General features: G+C 42.4%; 1 protein-coding gene across 4 annotated transcripts in view; it reads right to left on the bottom strand.

Annotated features, from left to right (window-relative positions):
• Positions 1 to 3,622: 3,622 nt before the first annotated feature.
• The window catches only part of Ints13 (integrator complex subunit 13), a 38,410-nt gene continuing 18,269 nt past the window's right edge, over positions 3,623 to 23,763 (bottom strand). Inside the window, exons 5-18 of one of the 4 annotated variants that reach the window (XM_087903954.1) lie at positions 23,423 to 23,503; positions 19,649 to 19,739; positions 17,487 to 17,615; positions 15,883 to 15,967; positions 12,386 to 12,475; positions 12,109 to 12,216; positions 10,876 to 11,054; positions 9,711 to 9,881; positions 9,284 to 9,438; positions 8,754 to 8,984; positions 7,067 to 7,206; positions 4,691 to 4,826; positions 4,061 to 4,147; positions 3,623 to 3,962 (exon numbers count right to left, since the gene is read on the bottom strand). In XM_087903954.1, the coding sequence (XP_087760080.1) occupies positions 3,923 to 3,962; positions 4,061 to 4,147; positions 4,691 to 4,826; positions 7,067 to 7,206; positions 8,754 to 8,984; positions 9,284 to 9,438; positions 9,711 to 9,881; positions 10,876 to 11,054; positions 12,109 to 12,216; positions 12,386 to 12,475; positions 15,883 to 15,967; positions 17,487 to 17,615; positions 19,649 to 19,739; positions 23,423 to 23,503 (1,723 nt within the window). In that variant the 3' untranslated portion in view covers positions 3,623 to 3,922. The remainder of the gene's footprint in view (positions 3,963 to 4,060; positions 4,148 to 4,690; positions 4,827 to 7,066; positions 7,207 to 8,753; positions 8,985 to 9,283; positions 9,439 to 9,710; positions 9,882 to 10,875; positions 11,055 to 12,108; positions 12,217 to 12,385; positions 12,476 to 15,882; positions 15,968 to 17,486; positions 17,616 to 19,648; positions 19,740 to 23,422; positions 23,504 to 23,763) is intronic. The other 3 variants (XM_087903955.1, XM_087903956.1, XM_087903957.1) reach the window with 3 other exon arrangements.

Raw genomic sequence — 23,763 nt, 5'->3', positions numbered from 1 at the left:
AGCACATCATCCACAAGACCACAGATAGAGGACTGCCCATGCAGTAGACGCCCAGGCTGGCCCCAAACTCGCTCTGTAGACCAGGCTGGCCTTTAACTCAGACACCCACCTGCCTCGGTCTCCGAGTGCTGGGTGGGATTAAAGGTGTGCACCACCGCACCTGGTTGTGTTGTTTTTTTCTTGTGTGAATCTTTTTTTATTATTGATTTTTATTGATCTACATTTTCTCTGTTCCCCTCCCTGCCTCTCCCCTCCTCTTCAATCCTCTCCCATGGTCCCCATGCTCCCAATTTACACAGGAGATCTTGTCTTTTTCTACTTCCCATGTAGATTAGATCTATGTATGTCTCTCTTAGGGTCCTCATTGTTGTCTAGGTTCTCTGGGATTGTGATTTGTGGGCTGTTTTTCCCATGTTTAAAAACCACCTGAGTGAGTACTTGTGATAATTGTTTTTCTGGGTCTGGGTTACCTCACTCAAAATGATTCCTAGCTCCATCCATTTGCCTGCAAATTTCAAGATTTTCTTTTTCTGCTGTGTAGTACTCTATTGTGTAAATATACCACATTTTCCTTATCCATTCTTTGGTCGAGGGCCATTTAGATTGTTTCCAGGTCTGGCTATGACAAACAAAGCTGCTATGAACATGGTTGAGCACATGTCCTTGTGGCATGATTGAGTATCCTTTGGATATATACCCAAAAGTGGTATTACTGGGTCTTGAGAAAGGTTGTTTCCTGATTTTCTGAGAAATCGCCACACTGACATCCAAAGGGGTTGTACCAGCTTGCATTCCCACCAGCAAAGCAAGAATGCTCCCTTTACCCCACAACCTCTACAGCATAAGTTGTCATCAGTGTTTTTGATCTTGGCCATTCTTACAGGTGTAAGATGGAATCTCAGAGTTGTTTTGATTTGCATTTCCCTGATAACTAAGGATGGTGAACATTTCTTAAGTGTCTTTCAGCCATTTTAGATTCCTCTGTTAAGAGTTCTCTGTTTAGGTCTGTATTCCATTTTTTTTTTATCGGATTATGTGTTCTTTTGATGACCAATTTCTTGAATTCTTTGTATATTTTGGAGATCAGACCTCTGTCTGATGTGAGGTTAGTGAAGATCTTTTTCCATTCTATAGGCTGTTGTTTTGTCTTGTTGACCGTGTTCTTTCCATTAGAGCTTTTCAGTATCAGGAGGTCCCATTTCTTAATTTCTCTCAGTGTCTGTGCTGCTGGGGTTGTATTTAGGAAGTGGTCTCCTGTGCCAATGTGTTCAAGTGCTGGTGTTTCTATCTTCAGTGTTATGGCTAGAGAGTTCAAAGGCAAAGCCCACAGAGTACCTGAAGCCATTTAGATCAGTTGCCACGGCTCCTGGTGTTCCAGAGTGTCTTTGGTACAAAGGCTGGCAAACCACTACCACCTGGATCCTTTAGTGAGGGTGAGCCCACTCCCAGTGTTGGCTGAGATGGCACGCCTATATTGCTTCACTAGGTCACGCTGCATGATCTACTGCCTCTGGAATACTATTTCTGCATTACTGCAAGTCTAGCAGCAAGCAAGTCTGCATATCTTACCTGGGTAACAGGATGTCACATGGAAAGCTGGAGACTACTTCAAAATTCTCAAAGATGCTCCAAGGGAGTGAAGGGCTAATGTAACTTCAATGGAGAAAACAAAATGCACACGAAATAGTCAAGTCTGTTTTCCTTACTCACCCCAACAGCTCGCCAGATGCCAAAAGAGGAGTATTATCAACTCCACGTCATCTGCTACAGTCACACCTCACTGAAATATGCTGAAATATGGTCTTCTGTCATAGCCACTGCACTCATGAGCCTCCAGTAGCTATTCCATACACACAGAATCACACACACACACACACACACACACACACATACACAGAGAGAGAGAGAGAGAGAGAGAGAGAGAGAGAGAGAGAGAGAGACGAGATCAGGTCAGCTAATGTTCCAGCATGAACAGGGCAGGGCTTGAGGTGACACTTCTATCTGAGGAGCTCTAACCTCTGCCCAAGCTCTCGTGGATGTGGATGGCCGCACAGCTATGTACTGCAGGGAACACTAATTGGACTCAGGAGGGTATAAGAAAAAAAGGGGGAGGGGCTATAAGTTAGAAAGGGAGCAGGAAGCTGATATGATCAGAAGATGTGTGTGTGTGTGTGTGTGTGTGTGAAGCTGTCAAAGAGAAAATACATTTAAAATCTTTTAAAAATAAAACAAAGGGCTTGAGAGCTCAGCAGTTAAGAGCACCAGCTGCTCTTGCAGAAGACCTTGATTTAGTTTCTTTACTGCCTAACAGTTCACAACCATCTGTAATTCCAGTTCTTCCATGGGCACCAAACACACACACAGTGTGCATACATACATGAGGTAAACACTCATATACACTAAAATCCTTTAAAAAAAACATTAGTATCAATAGTGAAAGCTTGGGGCTCAAAATCTAGCTCTACTACTCTCCTGATGTGGGAGGTCCTTCTGAACACGTGTTGTTTTTACTGGGTGATGAATAAAGCTGTTTGGGCCAATGGCTTAGCAGAGTAAAGTCAGGCAGGAAGTCCAAGAAGTCCAAACAAAGATACAGAAAGAGAGTAGGCAGAGTTGAGAAGATATCATGTAGCTGCCAAGGAGAAAGTTGACAGAATATTACCATAAGCCACAGCCTCACGGTAATACACAGATTAATTTATGATGTAAGAGATAGCTAGAAATATGCCTGAGCCATTGGCCAAGCAGTGTTGTAATTAATAAAGTTTCTGTGTGATTATTCAGGTCTGGGCGGCGAGAAACAAAAGCACAATCTTCCTCCATTTACACTTTCCCCTTCACAGATTACCTCAATGCATTGTTTGTAAGGACAAAATGAAATATGTACTTAACATAAGAGAACTTCTTCCAAACTGAAGACGACCTGAATGAAAACTGCCACTCATTTTAAATTTGGGGAGGAGGGTTTGTGTGTAATGCACATCTAAACTGAGTGTTAGATCTAGATGCATTACAGAATCTTCAGGGATATGATATCTACATGTTGCTGAAGCCTAGACTATACTTGGGTAACCCTATCTTGAAAAAACAAAACAAAATAAAAAAATAGCAGAAAAAATGAAGTATTATACCAAACTGATAAATGTAAAGTAAGGCAAATGACTTGAAAGTTCTGGCTTTAAATGGACAGCAGAAAAAGGCAAAGTGTTAAAAATGGAACCGCGCCAGTAGTCCGTCCTGAAAAAGCACTCACTGCACATCATGCAGACAGAGAAGATCCCATATTAAGTACTACAAAGCTAACCTAAATTCTGACTGAGTTTTATAAATTCTTGTTTGATGGGGAAGCTCAACCAATCACATCTGGTTAGGGTGTGGCCGCCTGGAGCCCAAGCATGTGCAAGGGCTGCCCCCCCCCCCCCACCGCAGTGTTCTCGGGACCCTTCTGGATTTCGGACCTCCCACTCTTGTAGCGTGAGTTCCCCCTTTTTCAATTATTAAATTATAACTGTTGTTCTTGAGCTGGTCTGGTTATTTATCGTACCGACTGAATACACCAACACTTGTTAGAACTGAGAGAGTAATATTTTTTTTTTATAAAGCAACAGTCCAATACTTTGCATATAGTTTAATAGTTTTATTTGGCAAAGAGACGCCTAAGAAGTTTTTTAAAAAACATTTTCGGAGGGAACACCTTTTACCATAAAATAAATTGTGATTTGGGAGGACAAATCTCAAATGTATATATTTTGACTCTGCCAATCATAGAATTAGTACAAAAAAGATAATTTGTTGAAATTCTTAAAAATGTAAAAACCAGTCCAGGCAACATGGCTATACAATCTTGCTGTAAAAGTACTTATATCAAATTCTGCCCAAAATATTTTTGCAATATACTAAACTCAGTTCCTCAAGTCACTCTTCACTGACGGCTGGCTTTTCCATTTTCTGTCGTCTCCATCCTGAAAAGTTTAGAAGAGGAAAATGAGATGGTAAATTAAAACATTTACTAAAAATCCGTACTTTTACCTACTTTAGCCCATTGGAACTAAAGTCTAACCTATTCACACCAGGAGAATGTGAGCACTTTAAGAAAGGGATTGAAGTTCGGGGTCCTCCAGTCCCTCCAGTCAGTCCAGTCTCCTCACTGCGTGCGCACATGAGAGAAAGCAGAGCCTGTGAAGATCAGGGAGCCTCCCTAAGGCCCTCCCTATACCACCCTCCCTAAGGCCCTCCCTATACCACCCTCCCTAAAGCCCTCCCTATACCACCCTCCCTATGCCACCCCCCTTTTCCAAGCACAGAGAAGGGTCTCCTCCATTTAGTCAAAGATTTCTACAAAAGAAATTCCTTTACCAATAAATGGTAGGAAGATTTCTTCTTAAAACAACTGATTAAATAATCACGTCTGATATTTATTCTACTCTAACACTCTAGCATTACACAGACTCAGTGTGTGACTCTTCTGAAACATAATGCTATAAGCAACAGTTTTATAATTACAATCAATAAATCGGGCCCTTTATGAGAACCAAGGGTCTAACAGGTTAGTCTCTTTCTTCTTAGAGGCTCATAAAAGCAGTTTAAAAAACAAAAACAAACAAACAAAAAAAACTGCTGCCATAAGCAAGCAGTTTTCATTTCAGGACTAACAATCAACAAAGCAGTTTCCACAGGAAATTACACAAACCCATTTTCTTCCTTAAGGTGTTGATATAACTCAGCTCTGTTATTGACAGAGTTCAGACGTCCAGCAAACTCCTGGTGCTTTCTGGAATTGGCAGTGTTGATTCTGTTACTCCACAAGGATAATAAGGACACTGGTCCTGGTGTTAGAGCAGAAAGAAGAGAAAAAAGGAAATATAACAAACTTAACCCTCACTCCCACTGTTCACTTTAGACTACTCAGGCACTGTACCAGGCCAGGAAAGCTGAACAGAGCTTCAAGAAATGCACAGGGCACTTAGAAGAACCAGCAGCAAGGGCAGTGTACTCCCCAGGCACACAACTGTCTTCTCCAGAGCAGATCAAACAGGTATAAGGAATGCTGCTGATCACAAGAGACACAATGGTTTAGGTCGTAACATAGAATGAAAGACATGAAGGTGGGAGGGGGACATATGGGTGGAGAGGGAAGCAGGAACTGGGGGTGAGTATGATTCAGATATACTTAATACATGTATGAATTACCTAAGTTTCTCGTCTGCACAGTGGTGCAGCTGACATGGGAGGTATATGATTACCAGTAGGCACTGATTTAACTCACACCATTTCTAACTCTGGCAATGGCCTGAGGAGCAGACATAGCAGATGTAGGTGGGTTTCTTTTCCACCATCTGGTTCCCAAATAACCACATAGAAACTTATTAATTATAAACGCTGGGTCAACGGCTCAGGCTTGTTACTAGCTAACTTTTACATTTTAAGTAATCCAGACTTATTACCTATGCTCTGCCATGTGACTCGGTACCTTTTCTCAGTATGCCAAGTTCATCTCCTCTTAGCATCTCCTCGTGATTCTGAGACTAATCTAAGTCGAATGGGAGCAGTTCCTGCAGCGATGGTCTATAGTACAGAAGATAGCACCTCTTCTGGTTTCCACAGTTTGTTTCGTCTCTTGATATATCAAAACTTATTCTAGTCTAAACTGTGTTAACAGCAGCCCCAATACATTATATATAATATATATAACTATATATTAACATACATTAAGTATATATGTTAGTAAGAAAGTCTAAGAAACATACCCCACGTTGGGTGTCATAAGTAGGTGGACTTTTCTTTCCCATCATTTTTTTTCAAATAACCACACAGAAATTTATTATTAATTATAAATGCTTGGCCAATAGCTCAGGCTAACTCATACTTTAGTCCATATTTCTTAATTTACATGCTGCCACATGCTCATTACTTCACCCTCTACATGCTCTGCTTCCTCTCCATCTGACTGGTGACTTCACCCTTCTTCCCAGTGCACTACCAGTCCGGCTCTCAACCTAAGCTCTTCCTACCTAGCTATTGGCCAGTTAGCTCTTTATTAAACCTAGGAGAGCAACACAATTTCACAGTGTATGAAAGGATTATCCACAGCAGACACCAGAAGATCACCTCAAGGTGACCTCTGATTCCCCAACTGCAAGGAGGTTAGGGAAGTGAAGCATTACTGTGTCCCTATCTACTGACAGAGTGCTAAGGTGCAAACCCACCGGCCTGCTCCCAGGATGACCTGCCAACAGCAAGTGAGGCCGTCCTGCTCTTGCTGTCCAGGAATCACACTGGCACAAGGCACCAGAGAGTCTGATGATTTCCCATGTACTGAGCCCAGGTGACCTTCAAGGACACTACGGCCCAGAATGACATCAGGAACTTGAGTTCAAGCTCCATCTTTTAGACCTAGAATTACTTCAAGAAGAAATTAAGCTTCTCAGCCTGTAAATAAGATTAAAGGTTTTATGGTAAAAATATGGTTTAGAACAATATCTAAAGTTTGGTCAGGTCACATCTTAATTCACTGCTAAATGAGTGTCCCTGCATTCTTCCCTGGATCCCAGGGCTGGGAGGGAGAACAGCACAGATCTTCTTCCTCACACGTAGAACCTAGACTTTTATGTGTACATCGGATTGGAAGAGGGTGACCGAGGAGAAGAGGGGAGTGTGAGCAATACGCCATGATGTATGTGAATGAAGATGTCAGAAGAAAACCAACGTCTCTGTGCATTAACTGAAAAGACGAGTAATGAGGAAGGAACACGGGGAAGAGTCTGCCTTTAAGCAGCACCAGGTAGTTCCAGGACACGAGCAAATAAGCTTCTAGTCTGCAACTTCTTTAGTATAGACTTTACAAAGACACTTTTCTTTTCAAAGCGTTCATTACAGAGTATAGTGCAACTATTTTTCTTTTCTTCTTTTTTTAATGTTGAAAAATGTCTTTAGTTCCAAGGCTGTGAAGAGAATCTCCTGTCTGATATCTGGACACCAGGCGCTCTTTCTCACAGACAGTGTGATGTAATACTGCACAAAACAGGAGCTTTGCTGAAAACTGCCCTGGCTCCAGAGCCATCCTTACCTTTAGCCTTTTCCATGTGCGGCGTCTCATCCATTTCAACAAGGGGCTTTTTGTTTGGAGGCTCTGGGGAGTCAGGTGAGTCCTTTATAACCTCTGCTTCGGCCAACTCCTCTTTCCCGCGTTCTAAAATCCCTTTCAACCTTGCAGAGTGACAGATAAGGAAGCCGAGTTTAATTTACAAATCTATAAATGGTCCAGTGAGCACACATCTGTGTATATCAGTTTTCAAAAAACATTTGCTCTCACAAAAGAATCTAAGTCATATAAAAGAGTTTAATGAGTTCAACACAATTTACTTCCCTTTATAGCAGTAACAGCTCAGAGATTAGTCAGATAAAAGGGAAAACCAAACCAGAGGAAAACTTAAGCTAATAGTTAGAAACGATGTAACACCCAAAAGAAATTTCACATCTTAAAAATTAAGAAAAAAAATCTATTCAAATTACAAAAAGATTATGATCTTATTATCATGTGTGGTGTGACCTATGTAATGGGGAATATATGCAGATTTCATAACTGGGGAGCCTCATTCTAAAGTTTTTTCTTGAGATAAAGTCTCAATATGCAGCCCTGGCTGGACTGAAACTCAGAGACCCACTTGTCTCTTTTTCCCAAGTACTGGGATTAAAGGCCCTACTCTAAGCTTTTATTAGGTTTTTTCAGTAAGAGAAATACTTATCATTTTTGCACAAGGCCGCACTGAAGGTTAGTTGAGGCTAAAGTAGTTCTTTCCTTTTCTTATAGTGGGCAGGAAAAAGTGCACTTCTTAAACTGCTGAGAAGCGAAGTGCTCTAGCTACCTAGAAATGAGCAGGGTTTCCAGACTACTGTGTATGATTCCTACAGAGCAGTGAGAGCAGAGATCTGCGGTGAATTTGTAATTGTGAATGCAAAGGCTATTCTTACACAGCTGTGTGTGTTTGTAATTTCCTGTTATGAAATGTTCTGACATATCCCAATTCCCACTTACCTAGCTGTCTTGCCTGATTTGTAGCAAGAGGTAGAAGGTGATACATTTAAGGTATTTGCTAACTTGAAATGGGGGTGGGAGGCAATACATGCACAATGGCATATGAGCGAAGGTCAGAGGACACCATGCAAAAGTCAGTTCTCTCTTTCATCATGTTGATCCCAGGGATCCAACTCAGGTAGTCAAGTATGGCTTCAAGCACTTTTACTTCGTGGGCCATCTTGCTGGTTCACATTTTAACATTTTATTACTTTTGATAGTTTTTATAAATTCAGACTTTAAGGTCACTAAGGGAAAACAGTGTGTTACTCAGGAATGATGTCAGAATTAGGACTGCAAGCTCGTCTGCTCCAAAGGGCAGCCTTCATCTAACTCATGTAAGATAGCGCCTTCCACGCCTGGCTGTGATCACTGAAGCGTGGCCCGACTCTAACATAAGGCAGAAAGTTCTTTTAGGATGGGATCTTGTGACAAACACCTGGCAAACCACTCACTGACTGAACACAAAATTATGCTTTTGAAATTTTACAATATTCAAAGAGCATATTGGCATCAAATGTCATCATCATCATCATAAACTAGTTAGGAAAAATCAGGAGTTTCGCACCTTTTTAGGTAAAGAAAGAGGCTGTAACTAACAGTGCCGTTACAGGACAGACAGGCATGGATGTGCTACGAGAAAGCACAGGCAAAGGCACCTGCCAAGGGAACAAGTCACCTGTCTGAGTCTGGCCGGGGCTTCTCAGGCCCATGCTCCTTCACGGCTTGCTCTGACTTGTCCTCCCTGTCCTCCCTCTTCCTCCCTCGCTTCTTTCGCTCTTCTTCTTCCGGGGGTTTGCTCCGACATGCCATCAGACACTCCAAGACTCTTTGATGCTTCTCTGAGTTGCTGACATGGGCTCTGACAAGGGTCTCTAATTCATTCCACATGATACGGTACTGTTCATCTCTGGAGTAAAGGTCAAATGCATTCTCAGAAATGCTCCTTATGTTTAAACATCTAAACACTTAGTGCTGCTGACCCCACTTGCTATGATAAAGGAACCAGAAGCAGAGATGTATTTCTTTCCCTTCACTGCGGAACTCCAAGTCACACTGTAGCAGTGCCTACAATCCTATTTCTCCAACACACCTACACATAGCATACACATACATCCCCTCTGATAGTTTACACTTGGAGAATGATCTTACAAAGTAACATCCATGAAGTAAACATGACGTGTGCAGAAATAAAGAAAACAGCACTACCTTTTAGGGCCCTTTCCTCTGGTACCCACTGTAGAAATAGGAAGAGGGTCATTTTTCCTTTCCATATCGACCAAGTTGTATATAGTTTTCTGACAGTTTAACACGTCTTCTTCTGTCAAAGACTCTTTCACAATAACACTGGCTAAGGGAACGACCTGTTAGGTTAAAACATGAAAGAATAGAAAGAAAAGAAAAAGGAAATCTGTCTTGAAAAACAAGCACCAAAGCAGTAAGGACAAAGCTGGTTTCAAGCTGACTTTAACAGTGGCCACAAGGAAGAGAAGCCGTAAATGCTGCTCCTGTCCTCATCACCAATTCTTCAGTTGCAATAAACTCAAAATGGTACCAATTACAAATGCTTAATTTTTTTCTACAAACATATTCATAAATACACACTAATCCAGAAATAAAGTGCAATGAGACTCACCGCTTGCATGTTGAAAATGGTGGTTTGTGAGATAATCATGGGCCAGTAACGGGTGTGCTTTTCTAACTGGTCCTTTGCACGTTCCAGCGGGATCTCTAGACTTGCATCCATTTTATATCTGGGGTCTAGAAAAGGAGTTAACCTGTTTTCCCTCATAAATTCACCAAAATCCTAATGATAACCAGATAAGACACAATTAGAAACTAGTCTAGAGTTGCAGCACGGGTTACATCTGACAGTCACTTCCTGCATGGCCTCTGTCCTGTGACTGTCAGCACAACCCTCTCTAACAGTGGTCCCGCCTCACTGCGTGCCCCGCCCCCTCTCCAAGCCGAAACCTATCAACACTTACACAATGAAAATGAATCTCGCCCCACTCCATTCCTATGATTTAACCGCTTTCTTTCAGAAATGTGTGAATAAATCACATTGCAAGACCAATCTGCTTATGAAAAAGCTGCCTGACACAGCATCAGACGCCGAGCGTTTCAACAATCATCTTTGGGTGATGGAATCTTAGCTTTTTATTTGTTTGGGTTTAGATGTTTGTTACATTCTCAGTTTTCTATAATAAATACTAATTAGTTTTCAGCCCCTTAAAAATAATTACCAAAAAAAGCCTAATAAAATAAAGTATATAATAGTTGGTAGTTTATCACATGTACATATATACATAAATCCACATTTAAGTTCCAAACCATCTCAAAAAAATAGCCCTGAAATATCAATACACACAAAAGAAAGCACTGGTTTAGTCTGTTCCTCTGACTCTGGTGCAGGGCCCAGACACTTCCCGGTCACCGAATGCACCACAAGAAAGAGAAGACACAGTGATGTCGGTTACGGAGACAACCACCAGCTCCTTTGAGACCACTGTTCCCCATAACCTTAACATACAACAAGAACTCTTGCTAAATGACTCAAAACTAACATACAGATAGTGAGGTTTATACCAGGGCTGGAGAGATGTCCAGTGGCTGCTCTTGCAGAGGGCCCAGATTAGATTCTCAGCACCCACTCAGTGACTAACAACTGTCTGTAACTCCAGTTCCAGAGAACAGAACACCCTCTCCTGGCCTCCAAAGGAACCAGACATGCACACAGTGCACAGACACTCACACAGGCAACACACACACATAAAATAAACATTTTTTAAAAGTCTCACTGTAATCCGGTAGTCTGTAACTCTTCCTCCACAGCCTTCACTAATCGAAGGCGGATCCTCTAGAATAGATCGAGAGCTGCTAAGGACATGCAAAAAGATCTCCCCTCCATGGCTGCTAAGCATGTGACTGATGACTTTGGAACCTGACTTTCGTGGCTGTTCCAACAACACAGATCGACCTGTCAGAAGCAAGATCAAGCTGTCGGTAACAAAACTCCAACGGCTCCTATTTTAGCCAGCAGGGCTAAGCTGGTACATCTACACTTCCTCAACACTTAGCTTCTCTCAGACTCTAAAGTTTACACGTTATAGGGCCAGTTTCCCAACAACAGTTCTATGGCATGTTTGTATGCTCTATTCAATTTCAAGGTCACATAAAAATCTCCTTGTGAATATTTAAGGTGAAAACTAAACGCCCAACAAAGTCTCAGGTTATGAATGTTACATAGTATATGAGGAAAAGGCACAGTCTCAATTCCCTTCCACAATACTACCTTGCTAGCACAGTTCTGAGTTCTAGGGAATTTGGATTTTACATATTCTGATAATCAAACTGTATTTTTTGGGGGGAGGGGGTTCAAGACAGGATTTCTCTGTGTATCCTCTGGCTGTCCTGGAACTCACTCTGTAGACCAGGGTGGCCTTGAACTCACAGAGATCCGCCTGCCTCTGCCTCCCTGAGTGCTGGGATTAAAGGTGTGCGCCCGCCAGCTTCAAACTGTATTTAAGATAACAATGAAAAAAAAAACTTACAAAAAAGACAGACTTTTAAAAATCAATAGTTCCAAAACTATTATTACAAGAAGAGATTTAAAATTTTAAATTTAGGAGATAAAAGTCAGTAATTGAGATGTAAATTACATAAGTAAAACAAACCATACACTCTAGGTCTGGCTAGGAGTCATATGGTGAGATACTGAAAACAGCTACAATGAGGGTGAAGTCTACATACACTGTTCAATTCAGGGCCAAGATGGAGGTCTACTATTCTAGCTTCTAAAAAATGTCAAGTCAGACTTTAAAGATCAAAATTTCAATAAAAATTCTTAAAACTATGCTGGACAAAACTTAGATATAATAACAGTCTGTAAGTCAGGAAGAAAGTCAATTTCCAACCCTCAGCACAGCTGCTAAAGGCTCATCCCAACTACGTGAGTGTAGAGCAATGTTGACAGACAGACTAGTGACACTAACGACTCCACTAACAGTCCCGGATTAGATGATGATAATTACCATTGAGGAGGAAATTAGTGAGGCAGGAAGAAGGTCTACTATTTACATCTACAGGTGAAATGCGGTATGCTCCAGTGCAATAGTGTAATTCTGAAACAAAAGAAAACACTGATTTGAAGGAATATAATGAAATGTCCTACAGTTAAAAGAAAAATTGCTTATTGAATCTCTAATTAACGAAAAATAAAAATTCAAACAGAAATTCATGGCCCAACATCACACTTCGAAGACCTCTGGTGCTCGGCATGCTCCCGCTCTCCCAGGGCTGTCTACTCACCAATGCTGTTGGTCCTGGGTGTGCACCACTTCAGGGTCACGGTCTCTTTAAATGGGCCTTCTCTGCTGCTGCCGCCCGAGTGGGTGTCACCTTCAGAAAGTTCATAGAAACACTTTACTAACGAGGTCACCAACTTTGAAATGACGGTTATCTAAGTTCTCAAAGAAAGCTCAAGCTCTGGAAAGAGAGCTCTATGAGAACACTCTTTACAAAACCAAAAGACCAACTAGAGGATAGATATAAACTATGATCAATATCAGTAAGTAATTTCCCTTCAAATGGTTCATTTTATTTTTCCACTCACTAATTTAATTAAGTTAGGCTGCTACTTTAATAGCAACCTAATAATAATACAGGTTTACAGACCTCAAACATCCTACCAGTCTCTCCCTGCCCATCCCAATAAATGATGAAGTACAGCCAGTACTCAGGTTAGCAGTCTAACATGTACAGCCCAACCCCAGTGTGCTGCTTCACAGCAGCACGAAGGCTCTGGGAGTGAGAGTGCACGAAGGCATAGAAGGCATAGCCACACCCTGCCCGCATGGAGCCTGCAGTGCCATGGAGCAGATGTCACCAGAGTAAACAAATGTGAGATTACGAATGACAAAGTGCTGCAGAAGACACTATATGGTGCTAGGGGGCCTCCAACAGACAGTGCTGATCTAGTCTAAGACAATGAAAAAGCCTCCTTTAGATGTGAAGACTGGCTTACGTTCTCAGAGGACGGTGAAGAAATATAGACATGAAGGGGAAAGCATTCAGGCAAGAGAACAACAGCTGTCAGGACTGTGTGGCTCAGTGCAGCAGAGAGGAGAGTCAAGCAATGTGATCTTAGACAGCAGAGCCGTGAGAACACGGTGGATTACATTCTCAGTTTACCCTCTTCCTCCTGATGCTAGCTGAGAAAATAATGGGCTTCGTTCAAAACTGGTTAATGGTAGACAAGATAAAGATATGGTTGCATTTGAGAGACACAGATGAAATCAAGAATGATAAATTCGATTTAAAAAGTGTCAGAAACACAGAGATTGTGGGAGTGACCAATCAATGACTGTACAGCCTGAGACCCATGCCACGAGAGTAGGCCTTCCCCTGACAGTGCCTGGAGCTCAAGGACCCAGAGACTGGACGGCCCAGAGACCCAGGATAGAACCAAACAGGACTGGAGAAAAAGTGTCAATGTAATGATGCCTAACAATATTCTGCTATTCTCACAGATTGGTGCCTAGCCCAGCAGTCGTCAGAGAGGCTTTATACAGCAACAGGGGGAAACAGGGGCAGAGATCCACTGCCAAACACTAGGCCAAGCTTGGGGAATCCTGCTGAAGAGAGGAAGGAAGGATTGTAGGACCCAGAGGAGTCAAGGACACCACAAGAAAATCCACAGATCAACCAACCTGGGCTCACAGAGACTGAACCAACAGCCAGGGAGCCTGCACAGGATCAACCTAGGTCCTCTCCATATATGTTGCAGTTGTGTAGCCTGGTCTTCTTGTGGAACTCCTAACAGTGGGAGCAGGGCTGTCTCTCTTTTGCTGGCTTTTGGGACCCTACTCCTTACACTGGGTCACCTTGTCCAGCCTTAATACAAGGTAAGGTGCTTAGTCTCACTGCAAACAGATATGCTATGTTTTGGTGATATCCATGGGAGGCCTGCCCTTTTCTGAACAGAAACAGAGGAGTGGATGGCAGAGGGGTGGTAGGGGGAGGGACTGAGAGACGAGGAAGAGACAGAGGAAGGGAAACAGTCATGGGGATGCAAAGTCAAATAAATAAGCAGATAAGATGTCGGAGGCATCTCTAACGGAAATGCACAATCAGCTGGCCTGTCCCCGAGCTGACCAAGTGCTCTGAGAGTGCTGACCCGAGGCAGGAGAGCATACAGATATGAAGCTAAATTATGAGCCTTCTACTGAGATCCCGCTCAGTCCCTCCTCAGTGAGGCTTACCTAACTTCCTGGTCAGAACCACACACAGCCTCTGCGCGCTACAGAACTCTAGAGAGGTATGAAGACTTTAGTTACTCATGCACACGTGTAATGTACAGGCATGGGGGTGGCAACTGACTTCGGGACCCACCTGCCTCTGCCCCCGACTGTGGCTTCACAGGTGCCTCACAGGTGTTGGAGACTGACCTTGGGTTCTTTTGCTATCACAGCAAGTGCTCTACCCACCGAGCCATCTCCACAGACAGAAAATACCTTCACAGTCAAGGCTATTTTATGAAATCTGATTTAAAAAAGAAAAACCTTAAAAACTGGAATCATCTCATGGGTTCCTAGCACTCTCCACGACAAGTTCTCTATACTCCCTTACTAAATATCAGTACATACATTTATCACAGTGATCTCTCCTGCTACTCATTCAGTCAGTGAACCACTGTTCCAGCCGGCTCAGTTATGGACACACACAACACAACATGTTCAACATCAACCATATCATTCTATCAGTCAATCTACAAAGAACCTCAGGAACTTAGATGGTCTTCAGACCTTAATATGTCTCTCAAGTTTAGGAGCGAGGGATGATTACGATTCATGCTGCGACAGCATCCGAGTCTTTAAACAAAGACAGTGAAGCACAGACACACAGAGCTGCTGTGGTGACAAGGCTCTCTGAGCGCTCCCCTCTGACCCTAAGGCATGAGGGCACAGTGATGGAAACCACAGCTTGGAGATGGAAGCAAACTTTCATCTTCCATTATAGAATATCAGTTCATGGACACTGTCCTAGCTCACTTTCTGTTGTGTGATAAACACCATAAGCAAAAGCAACTTGGAGGAGTAAAGGCCTTACTTCAGCTCCTAAGTTAGAGTCCACCTTCACGGGAAGCCAAAGCAGGAACTTGTCAGAATTTGAAGGAGGAACTGAAGAGGCCATGAAGACACAGTTTCCCCAGCCTGCTGAGCTACCTTTCTCAAAACCCCACACCACCTGTCAAAGGCTGGCACTGCTCACAGTGGGCTGGACCCTCCTAATTTTCTTATTAAGAAAATGCCCCACAAGCATGCTGTGGAGTTTGAATGGAATTGACCCCCATAGGCTCAAGGAGCGGCACTGTCACTGTGACACTGTGACACTGTGACAGGAAGTGTGTCACTGGGGGGGGGATTGAGATGCCCTATGCTCAAGCTATGTCTACTTCGGTTCATCTCCTGCTGCCTGGATCAAGATATAGGACCCCCACTCTTCCAGCACCACGTCTGCCTGCACGCCACCAGGTCCTGCCATGACTTAAGTCACCCAAAATGGAATGTTTTCTTTTATTAACAGCTGTCATGGTCATGATGATTCTTCACAGTAATAGAAACTCTAAGACCCATACCCACAGGCCAATCTGATGAAAGAGATTTTTCCAGCTGAGATTCTGTCCTCCCAGGTGGCTCTAATTTGTGTCTGGTGGACAAGAACTATGATGGGGACACTACAGAGGAGCTGGACAGAGATGAGCTCAGACTGTGTATGTGGCCGGAACAACGGGTCAGGCCTCTTACCACTTCTGAGGAAATCTACATGTGCGTCTTTGTGGTGAAGTAGCTCCACGTCATAGTTGGCGGATGTGTTGGCATGCTGCTCTTCCTTTAAGCAAAGTTTAAGACATTTTAATTACCTGGGTTTGCTTATAAAATAATGAAATAAATTACTTTGCTTATTGCTTAAAGTAAGGTCAAATACATTCTGCCACGGTCAGCTAAATAAGAGGACGGCTGGCCCAGTCATTTATTTAAAGATGCAACACTTTCCAACAGTGAAAGAACTCCACTGTACAACTATGAGCTGAACAGACAATGGGGTAATAACTTTCTCATGCCAGAATTAACACAAACGACTCGTCTAGAAATTTTGAATTTAACAACAAATTATTTTCTTGCCAATAGTTTTTATACACAAATATATTTATGTAAGTTGAACTTAAAATAGTTGTTAAAAACAGGTGATAGCATCTTTAAATACTTGCAGTGAGTTAATGGGCACCAATTATTTAAAGTAGCACACACTAACTAATAAACAAGCTTAGCAGTTTGTTTCTGGCATTATCTACTAACAGAGAGAACACAGACTAGGGGCAAGTGTCAGGGCCAACAAGCAGGTCGCCTGCTGCCTTCCTGGCACGTCTTTTAGGACTCAGCTATGAGCATGGGCTGTTACACTATTTCACTTGCTCACGGCCTCTCAGCAAAGCCATTCTCAAGGGTCTCCTAGAGTGCCTAGTAAAGAACCAGCCAATGAAGTTGGGAGGACATGAAATTCCCCATGTAATTTAGTACCCATGGGACAGAGGCAAAAGAACTGAAAACAAGGCTGGGGTACAGATTCACATCTGTGATCCCAGTATTACAAAGCTTGAGGCAGGAAGATAACGCTTCAAGCCAGTATGGACTATGAAGTGAAACCCTGTCTCAAAAATAAGAAGCAAAAAAAGAAAAAAAACTGAACTAGGACTCCAAGAGAGTCACCATGAAACTTTAAGTCAGAGTAGCAAACACTACTACTACCGTACTACGGTGCGGATTCAATTCAGTAACGACTCACTGAAACTCTACCATGGGTCGGGCGGGTCAGGCGTTTTGCTGGTCCTGACAACTGAACGATGATAGGAGTAGAGAGCGACAGACTCCTAGAAAACCCACTCTGAAACTACACTCACGTCCATGGCTCTTTACCAGAGAGTACTACATCTCCTAGAAGCCATGAGCTAGCCTTCTTAGTCAGACATCTTCACATTTGGGTGGGTGAGGATGAAAGCACAGGAAATAAAAGATCCACTCAAATATACAAAGTAAAATCTAATAGCACAGCTCTCAGGAAAAGAATCACAGAGAAATAATTTAAAATATACATTTTGATAAAAATAATAAGAACATAGTTCTTAAAAATCTCAGGTGACATGTTCTTATTAGAAACAGTAACAATATAACATTTGTTCTGTGATCCTTTCTTTTGGTTCTCAGTATTTACTGACCTGTTCAAAGACACTGAATGTGGGCTAGCAAAACAAAATATGATATAGGGAGAAAAAGTAAAGGTTCAATTAAAGCGAATAAGGAATGTCAAGCAAATAATCAAAAAGCAGAGAAGAGCTCTCAGAACTGCCTACCTTCATAGGAATGTTTGTGATGGTCGTTGAAGCCAAGTCAAAATGTTGCTGTACTAGAACATTCAACTTGGTGGCCAGATGCCGCCCAGCTCGGACACTGTGGACTTCACTGGTCAAAACCGGGGACAACTGCAGGAAAGTGACCAAGAAAGGTAACCCATAAGCCATTACGTCACAACAGCCCCATGCGGAGGATTTTACTATAGATCATTAAGGATTGAGTGGCTTTTTAAAATGTGTGTGTGTGTGATGGGGGGAGAGGCATGTAAACGTTAGCCAGGACAATTATTTTATCAATGAAGATTCTTCTGTACCATATATAATTCATTTACTATACTATGTGAGCCATTGGTACATAATACAGACCGTCATCGTCCTCTTAAAACCTAGACTGGAAGCATGTACTAAATATATATTTATATTTTATAATTTCTTATTATCAATATGCAAATAAGACTTGAAATCACATAGAGATACTATAAGAAAAACAATTCACTTTCTAGAGGACAACACTGCAGATAAAAATTAAGAAGGATTAGGAGGTGGTGGCGCACGCCTTTAATCCCAGCACTTGGGAGGCAGGTGACTCTCAGTGAGTCCAAGGCCAGTCTGGTAGTCTGGTTACAAAGTGAGTTTCAGGAGAGCCAGGGCTGTTATACAGAGAAACTGTCTCAAAAAAAAAAAAAAAAAAAAAAAAGAATGAACATGGAAATCACTACAAACATTTGGCTTCTGGCTTCATCACCAGTGTAAGGTATAAAAGTGTAGTAAACTACAACAGGGTGTGGTAATGCACTCCTTTAATCCCAGCACCCAGTGAGAAGAGGCAGGCAGATGGGCTACACAGAGAAACTCTTAAAAAAAAAAAATTGTAAACTGTCAGGGAATATTATTGTCAGGTGTGTGACTTTTGTTTACACTGCAGTTGTTCATTCATTTGTTTAACTCTGTGAAGCTGCGTTACTGTGCCTGTCTAAAACACCTGATGGTCCTAATAAAGAGATGAACGGTCAATAGCAAGGCAGGAGCAAGGATAGGCGGGGCTGGCAGACAGTATAAAACAGAAGGACCAAGAAGCAAGAACAGGAGAGGAGGACATGAGCTACACAGCAAGTTGCAGAAAAAAGAAGTAAAGAAGGGAATATAGAATTAAGAAAGATAAAAGCCCAGAGGCAAAAGGTAGCTGGGATAATTTAAGAAAAGCTAGAAAGAAACAAGTCAAGCTAAGGCTAGGCATTTAAAACTAAGAATAAGCCTCTGTGTGTGATTTATTTGGAAGGTCGGTGGTGGGCCCCCCAAAAAGCCAAAAGAGTAAATAATTCATACAACAGTAAACTAACAAAATTTTATTCATTTCAGAGCAATAATAATTAATTTTAGTTATCAAAAAGGAAAACCAACCTACTGTCTCATTAAAAGAAACAAAATAATCAGGAAACTACCTAAAATATGAAAGAGACAACTTGAAAGTACCACTTAAATAACTCATAGACTAAAGTAATAGTGAACAAGATTACATTAAAAATACAAAATAAAACATTAGCGCATACTATTATACATTTACTATAACTACATAAATGGATAATTTACATTACTAAATACAGACTACCAATAAAGATACGATATGACTATACTTATTAACCTACAAAATTATCTTTCCATTTAAAATTTCTCTATTTCTTTTTTAAAGTAAAAGTTAGAAAGTAGGTTTTCCCTGAACATATATATATAAGTTGGTTTCTTTGTTATCAGAGGATATTTTATTAGAATGTACTATTTTCTCAAGATGGGTAAAAGGTTAAAGTTATTAAAGTAACTAAAATTCACACACTAGGATAAAAAGTTTATGGACTTGCAACAGGTCATATTACAATAAATGTCACTAATGAAGCGGAACAGGAGACATGTCACGTCTGTAATTACAACAGTCTATTCCAACCACTAGATATCTAGCACAGAGGCTTGTTTTCAGACTTTCAAACACTTTCTTGGCAGCAAACCCCAGGAATCTGATCCATTCAGTGCCAGCACTCTCAGCAGCGCTGAGCCCTAACTCCCCCTCCCCGCAGCACCTCTGCCTCACCCCTCCCCGCAGCACCTCTGCCTCACCCCTCCCCGCAGCACCTCTGCCTCACCCCTCCCCGCAGCACCTCTGCACTTACTTCTTTTTTAGGACGATCAGACACAAGGCTGTCTTCACCAACGGGGTAGGTGTGAATCAAGACCAACTCACATTTTTGAATCTGCATGAGACTTAAAAAAAACTTTCACTTAAAATGTTAGACTAGATACTGTAAAGAATTCAGAGAAGCAAACTACTTCCACGTTACCACAATAAACAGTATATGACTATACTCAGCTAGGGCAGGACCATAAACAGACATGACTGCCAACACTCTGAGTTAAGCAGTTACATGGTAGACAACTATTGTATTTGTATAAACACTTAAAGAATAACTACACAAGTTTAAATGAAACGCAGAACTTATCTGTGTATTTAAATAATACAAACACTGACAGTGGGTGCTACAGCCATGTACCAGGGCACTGCTTTCAACTGAAGTCACTGAGGCAATTCTACTACTGCTGCCACTACCAGATGAGAGTTCAGAAAAGGCATTTTTGTGGAGTAAGAAACTGTACAAAGTACAGAAGTATCCAATTATGTGACCATCTTTGCATAATAAAAATGTTTAAAATGAAAAATAACAATAATGAGAAAGATCTTTTAATTTTCTATAATTATCACAAGGAAAATAATTTTTTTGCAATTTTTTAAAATTATAATTTCTCTATTTATGGGAGGGGCACACAGTGCACATGTGGAGGTCAGGATAACCCGCGGGAGTCTCTCCTTCTGCCATGTAGGTCTGAATTCATGCTGTCAGACTTGAAACCATCTCCTAGCCTTGCTTTCTGCAGAAAAGCTGACAGTCATACATTCAGTGAAGATCCCTATATTCTACACTGCACATTTACACACATTCACTGGTAGCTGCACTGTGTTCTTTCTGACTCTGAATAGAGGAACAAATGTTTCTTACCGAGTCTGGCAGTTTGAATGGAACTGGCCCCATAAGCTCAAGGAGTGGCACTATTTGGAGGTGTGGCCTTACTGAAGTAGGTGTGACCTTATTGGAAGTATACCACTGTGGGGTGGGCTTGAGGTCCCCTATGCTCAAGCTATGTCTAGTTCAGTTCATTTCCTGCCGCCTGCAGATCAAGATATATGAAACTCAGCTCCTTCTCAAGCACCATGTCGGCCTGCACGCTGCCATGTCCTGCCATGACAAGAATGGACTAAGCCTCTGAACTGTAAGCTACCCGAATGAAATGTTTTCCTTTATTAGAGCTGCCGTAGTCATGATGTCTCTTCACAGCAGCAGAACCCTAACTAAGACACTGAGTCATTCTCAAGTGAACTGTAAAGGCCATTACTAAACACTTGAGGACCCTTCTACTAAGGATAGTTCAGTTCCACTTCTAACAGCAATGCCCCTGATCCATGTAAGAAAATTAGTAACTGCTCAGTTAAACTGCAGTCCAGAACAACTGTCGTAAACCTGCCCTTATTGGCTGTGTTGTAACATGTACACTTCGGTCTATTTGTCCTGGCAGATGGGACAGATGTCCTGAAACTCTTACAAAGTCCTAAGTACTATGGTACTAACAGTATCTTCTGCTCTCTACAATTTGATCTTGGATGTAGGTTCTTGACAGTTGGTTCTTAACTCTTTAGGAGCTCCCTGGGTGGTAGTCCCTCTGTGCTAATGACGTAACTCTTGGGACTCTCCACAGAGACTAGATGGAGAAGATGTTACCAGAAAGTCAACGCTATGAATAGAAACTTGGGACCTTTAAGTCCTACCCTGCCAAGCTTCAGGAAAGAAAGAGGGGCCAGAAAATAAACAACCAGTCATGCCTGTGTGACATCTCCACAAAAGTCCCTGCGATAAAGGGCTCAGGGATTGTCTAAGTTAGGGTTTTTATTGCTGAGAAGAGACACCATGACCACGGCAGCTCTTACAAAGAAAACATTCAATCGGGGTGGCTTGCTTATAGTTTCAGAGGTTCAGTCCATTGCCATGACCGGGAGCATGGTGGTGCGCAGGCAGACGTGAGGTGGCTAGATCTCGGCTTGTAGGCAACGGGAAGTCGACAGAGATACTAGGTGGTATCCTGGGCACAGTGCCTGCCCCCAGTGACCCACTTCCTCTAACAAGATCATACCCACTCCAACAAAACCACACCTCCTCACAGTGCCACTCCCTACGAGATTATGGGGGCCAAGTCCATTCAAACTACCACAGCGATCTTCTGAAATAGGAACACATCCACACACGGCGAACACAGCACATTAATCTCCAAGGGGCCAAAATTCCTGCACTTAGGACTTTCCCTCTTGGTGCTGTTCACCTGCTCCATCTGCACCCTTCACAGCGCACTAGCACACTTAGTGTTCACAATCATAGCACACCTGCACCATCTGCACCCTTCACAGCGCACTAGCACACTTCATGTTCACAATCAGCACACCTGCTCCATCTGCATCCTTCACAGCGCACTAGCACATTTTGTGTTCACAATCATAGCACACCTGCTCCATCTGCACCCTTCACAGCGCACCAGCACACTTCGTGTTCACAATCATAGCACACCTGCTCCATCTGCACCCTTCACAGCGCACTAGCACACTTAGTGTTCACAATCATAGCACACCTGCACCATCTGCACCCTTCACAGCGCACTAGCACACTTCATGTTCACAATCAGCACACCTGCTCCATCTGCATCCTTCACAGCGCACTAGCACATTTTGTGTTCACAATCATAGCACACCTGCTCCATCTGCACCCTTCACAGCGCACCAGCACACTTCGTGTTCACAATCATAGCACACCTGCTCCATCTGCACCCTTCACAGCGCACTAGCACACTTCGTGTTCACAATCAGCAGACCTGCTCCATCTGCACCCTTCACAGCGCACCAGCACACTTCGTGTTCACAATCATAGCACACCTGCTCCATCTGCACCCTTCACAGCGCACTAGCACACTTCGTGTTCACAATCAGCACACCTGCTCCATCTGCACCCTTCACAGCGCACTAGCACACTTCGTGTTCACAATCAGCACACCTGCTCCATCTGCACCCTTCACAGCGCACTAGCACACTTCGTGTTCACAATCAGCACACCTGCTCCATCTGCACCCTTCACAGCGCACCAGCACACTTCGTGTTCACAATCATAGCACACCTGCTCCATCTGCACCCTTCACAGCGCATTAGCACACTACTGTTCACTGTCAACTGTCAATCCCCTGGGGTACAACTGATGGTGATGGCGTCAGGCTGACACTGTTTCTGAAAGAGAGGGAAGGGTACAGTTCCAAGGAGCTGAGCTCTCCGTCTGCGGGGCTGTAACAACCCCAGTGACTGCAGGACACCCAGATGGTGTCCATACAGCAGCAGAGCTATTCAGTGGAGTAAATTCAACACTTCTGATCATCCCTAAATACTGCTACAAGATAAAGCAAGAACATTTTCTTTTTCAACTGCTATTTAAAAATAAATTTATACAATGCAAAGAACTGCTACATTATGAACTAGTAAATAATGAGTAATGACACCCACAATTTGTATATTTTATAAGTTCCTAGTAGGGCATGATAATAAGCTATCAAAACAAATGTGCATTATAAATGTGTGTATTATTTTATCATTCTGAGCACCTTTCTTGTGAGGGGAAAGTAATATTCTAAAATATAAAGAAAACAGAAACAAAGTCTGTTCAAAGTTACAGCTTTAGGCTAATTTGATAAGTGAGAACAATCAAGGAAATGCTATCAACACTAAAAATTATTGCAAATAAGTATGAAATGCTCACCATCATGTGAAGTCAAATACAGTTATTTCATCTATGAATTATACTCACTGATCTGAATTTGCAGCAAGCTTGTTATGCTCATGAATTGTTTCTTGGACACAGTCTTCGAGCATCCGTACATGGCTATCACTATGTTATTAAAGAGAGAACACTTAAAGGAACAAACAGTAAGAAAAAGTCAAAAACACCATTCAGCTGTTTGTGGGTGCTGACACTTAGGGGCGCTCAGAGGTTAAGCGCGTGTCCCACTCTTGCAAAGGACCTCAGTTTGGTCCCAGCACTGAGGTCTAGCAGCTCACAACTGTAACTCGCCTTCTAGCCTCTGTGGCACCTATACTCGTGTACATTCATAATATCAAACTATTAGCTAAAGACTCAGTGAAGAAAAA

Source organism: Myodes glareolus, chromosome 3 (genome assembly GCF_982192425.1).
Source record: "Myodes glareolus chromosome 3, mMyoGla1.1, whole genome shotgun sequence".
Classification (NCBI taxonomy): domain Eukaryota; kingdom Metazoa; phylum Chordata; class Mammalia; order Rodentia; family Cricetidae; genus Myodes; species Myodes glareolus.
Note: the sequence above shows the minus strand (reverse complement) of the source record. Positions and strands in the feature narration are given on the sequence as shown.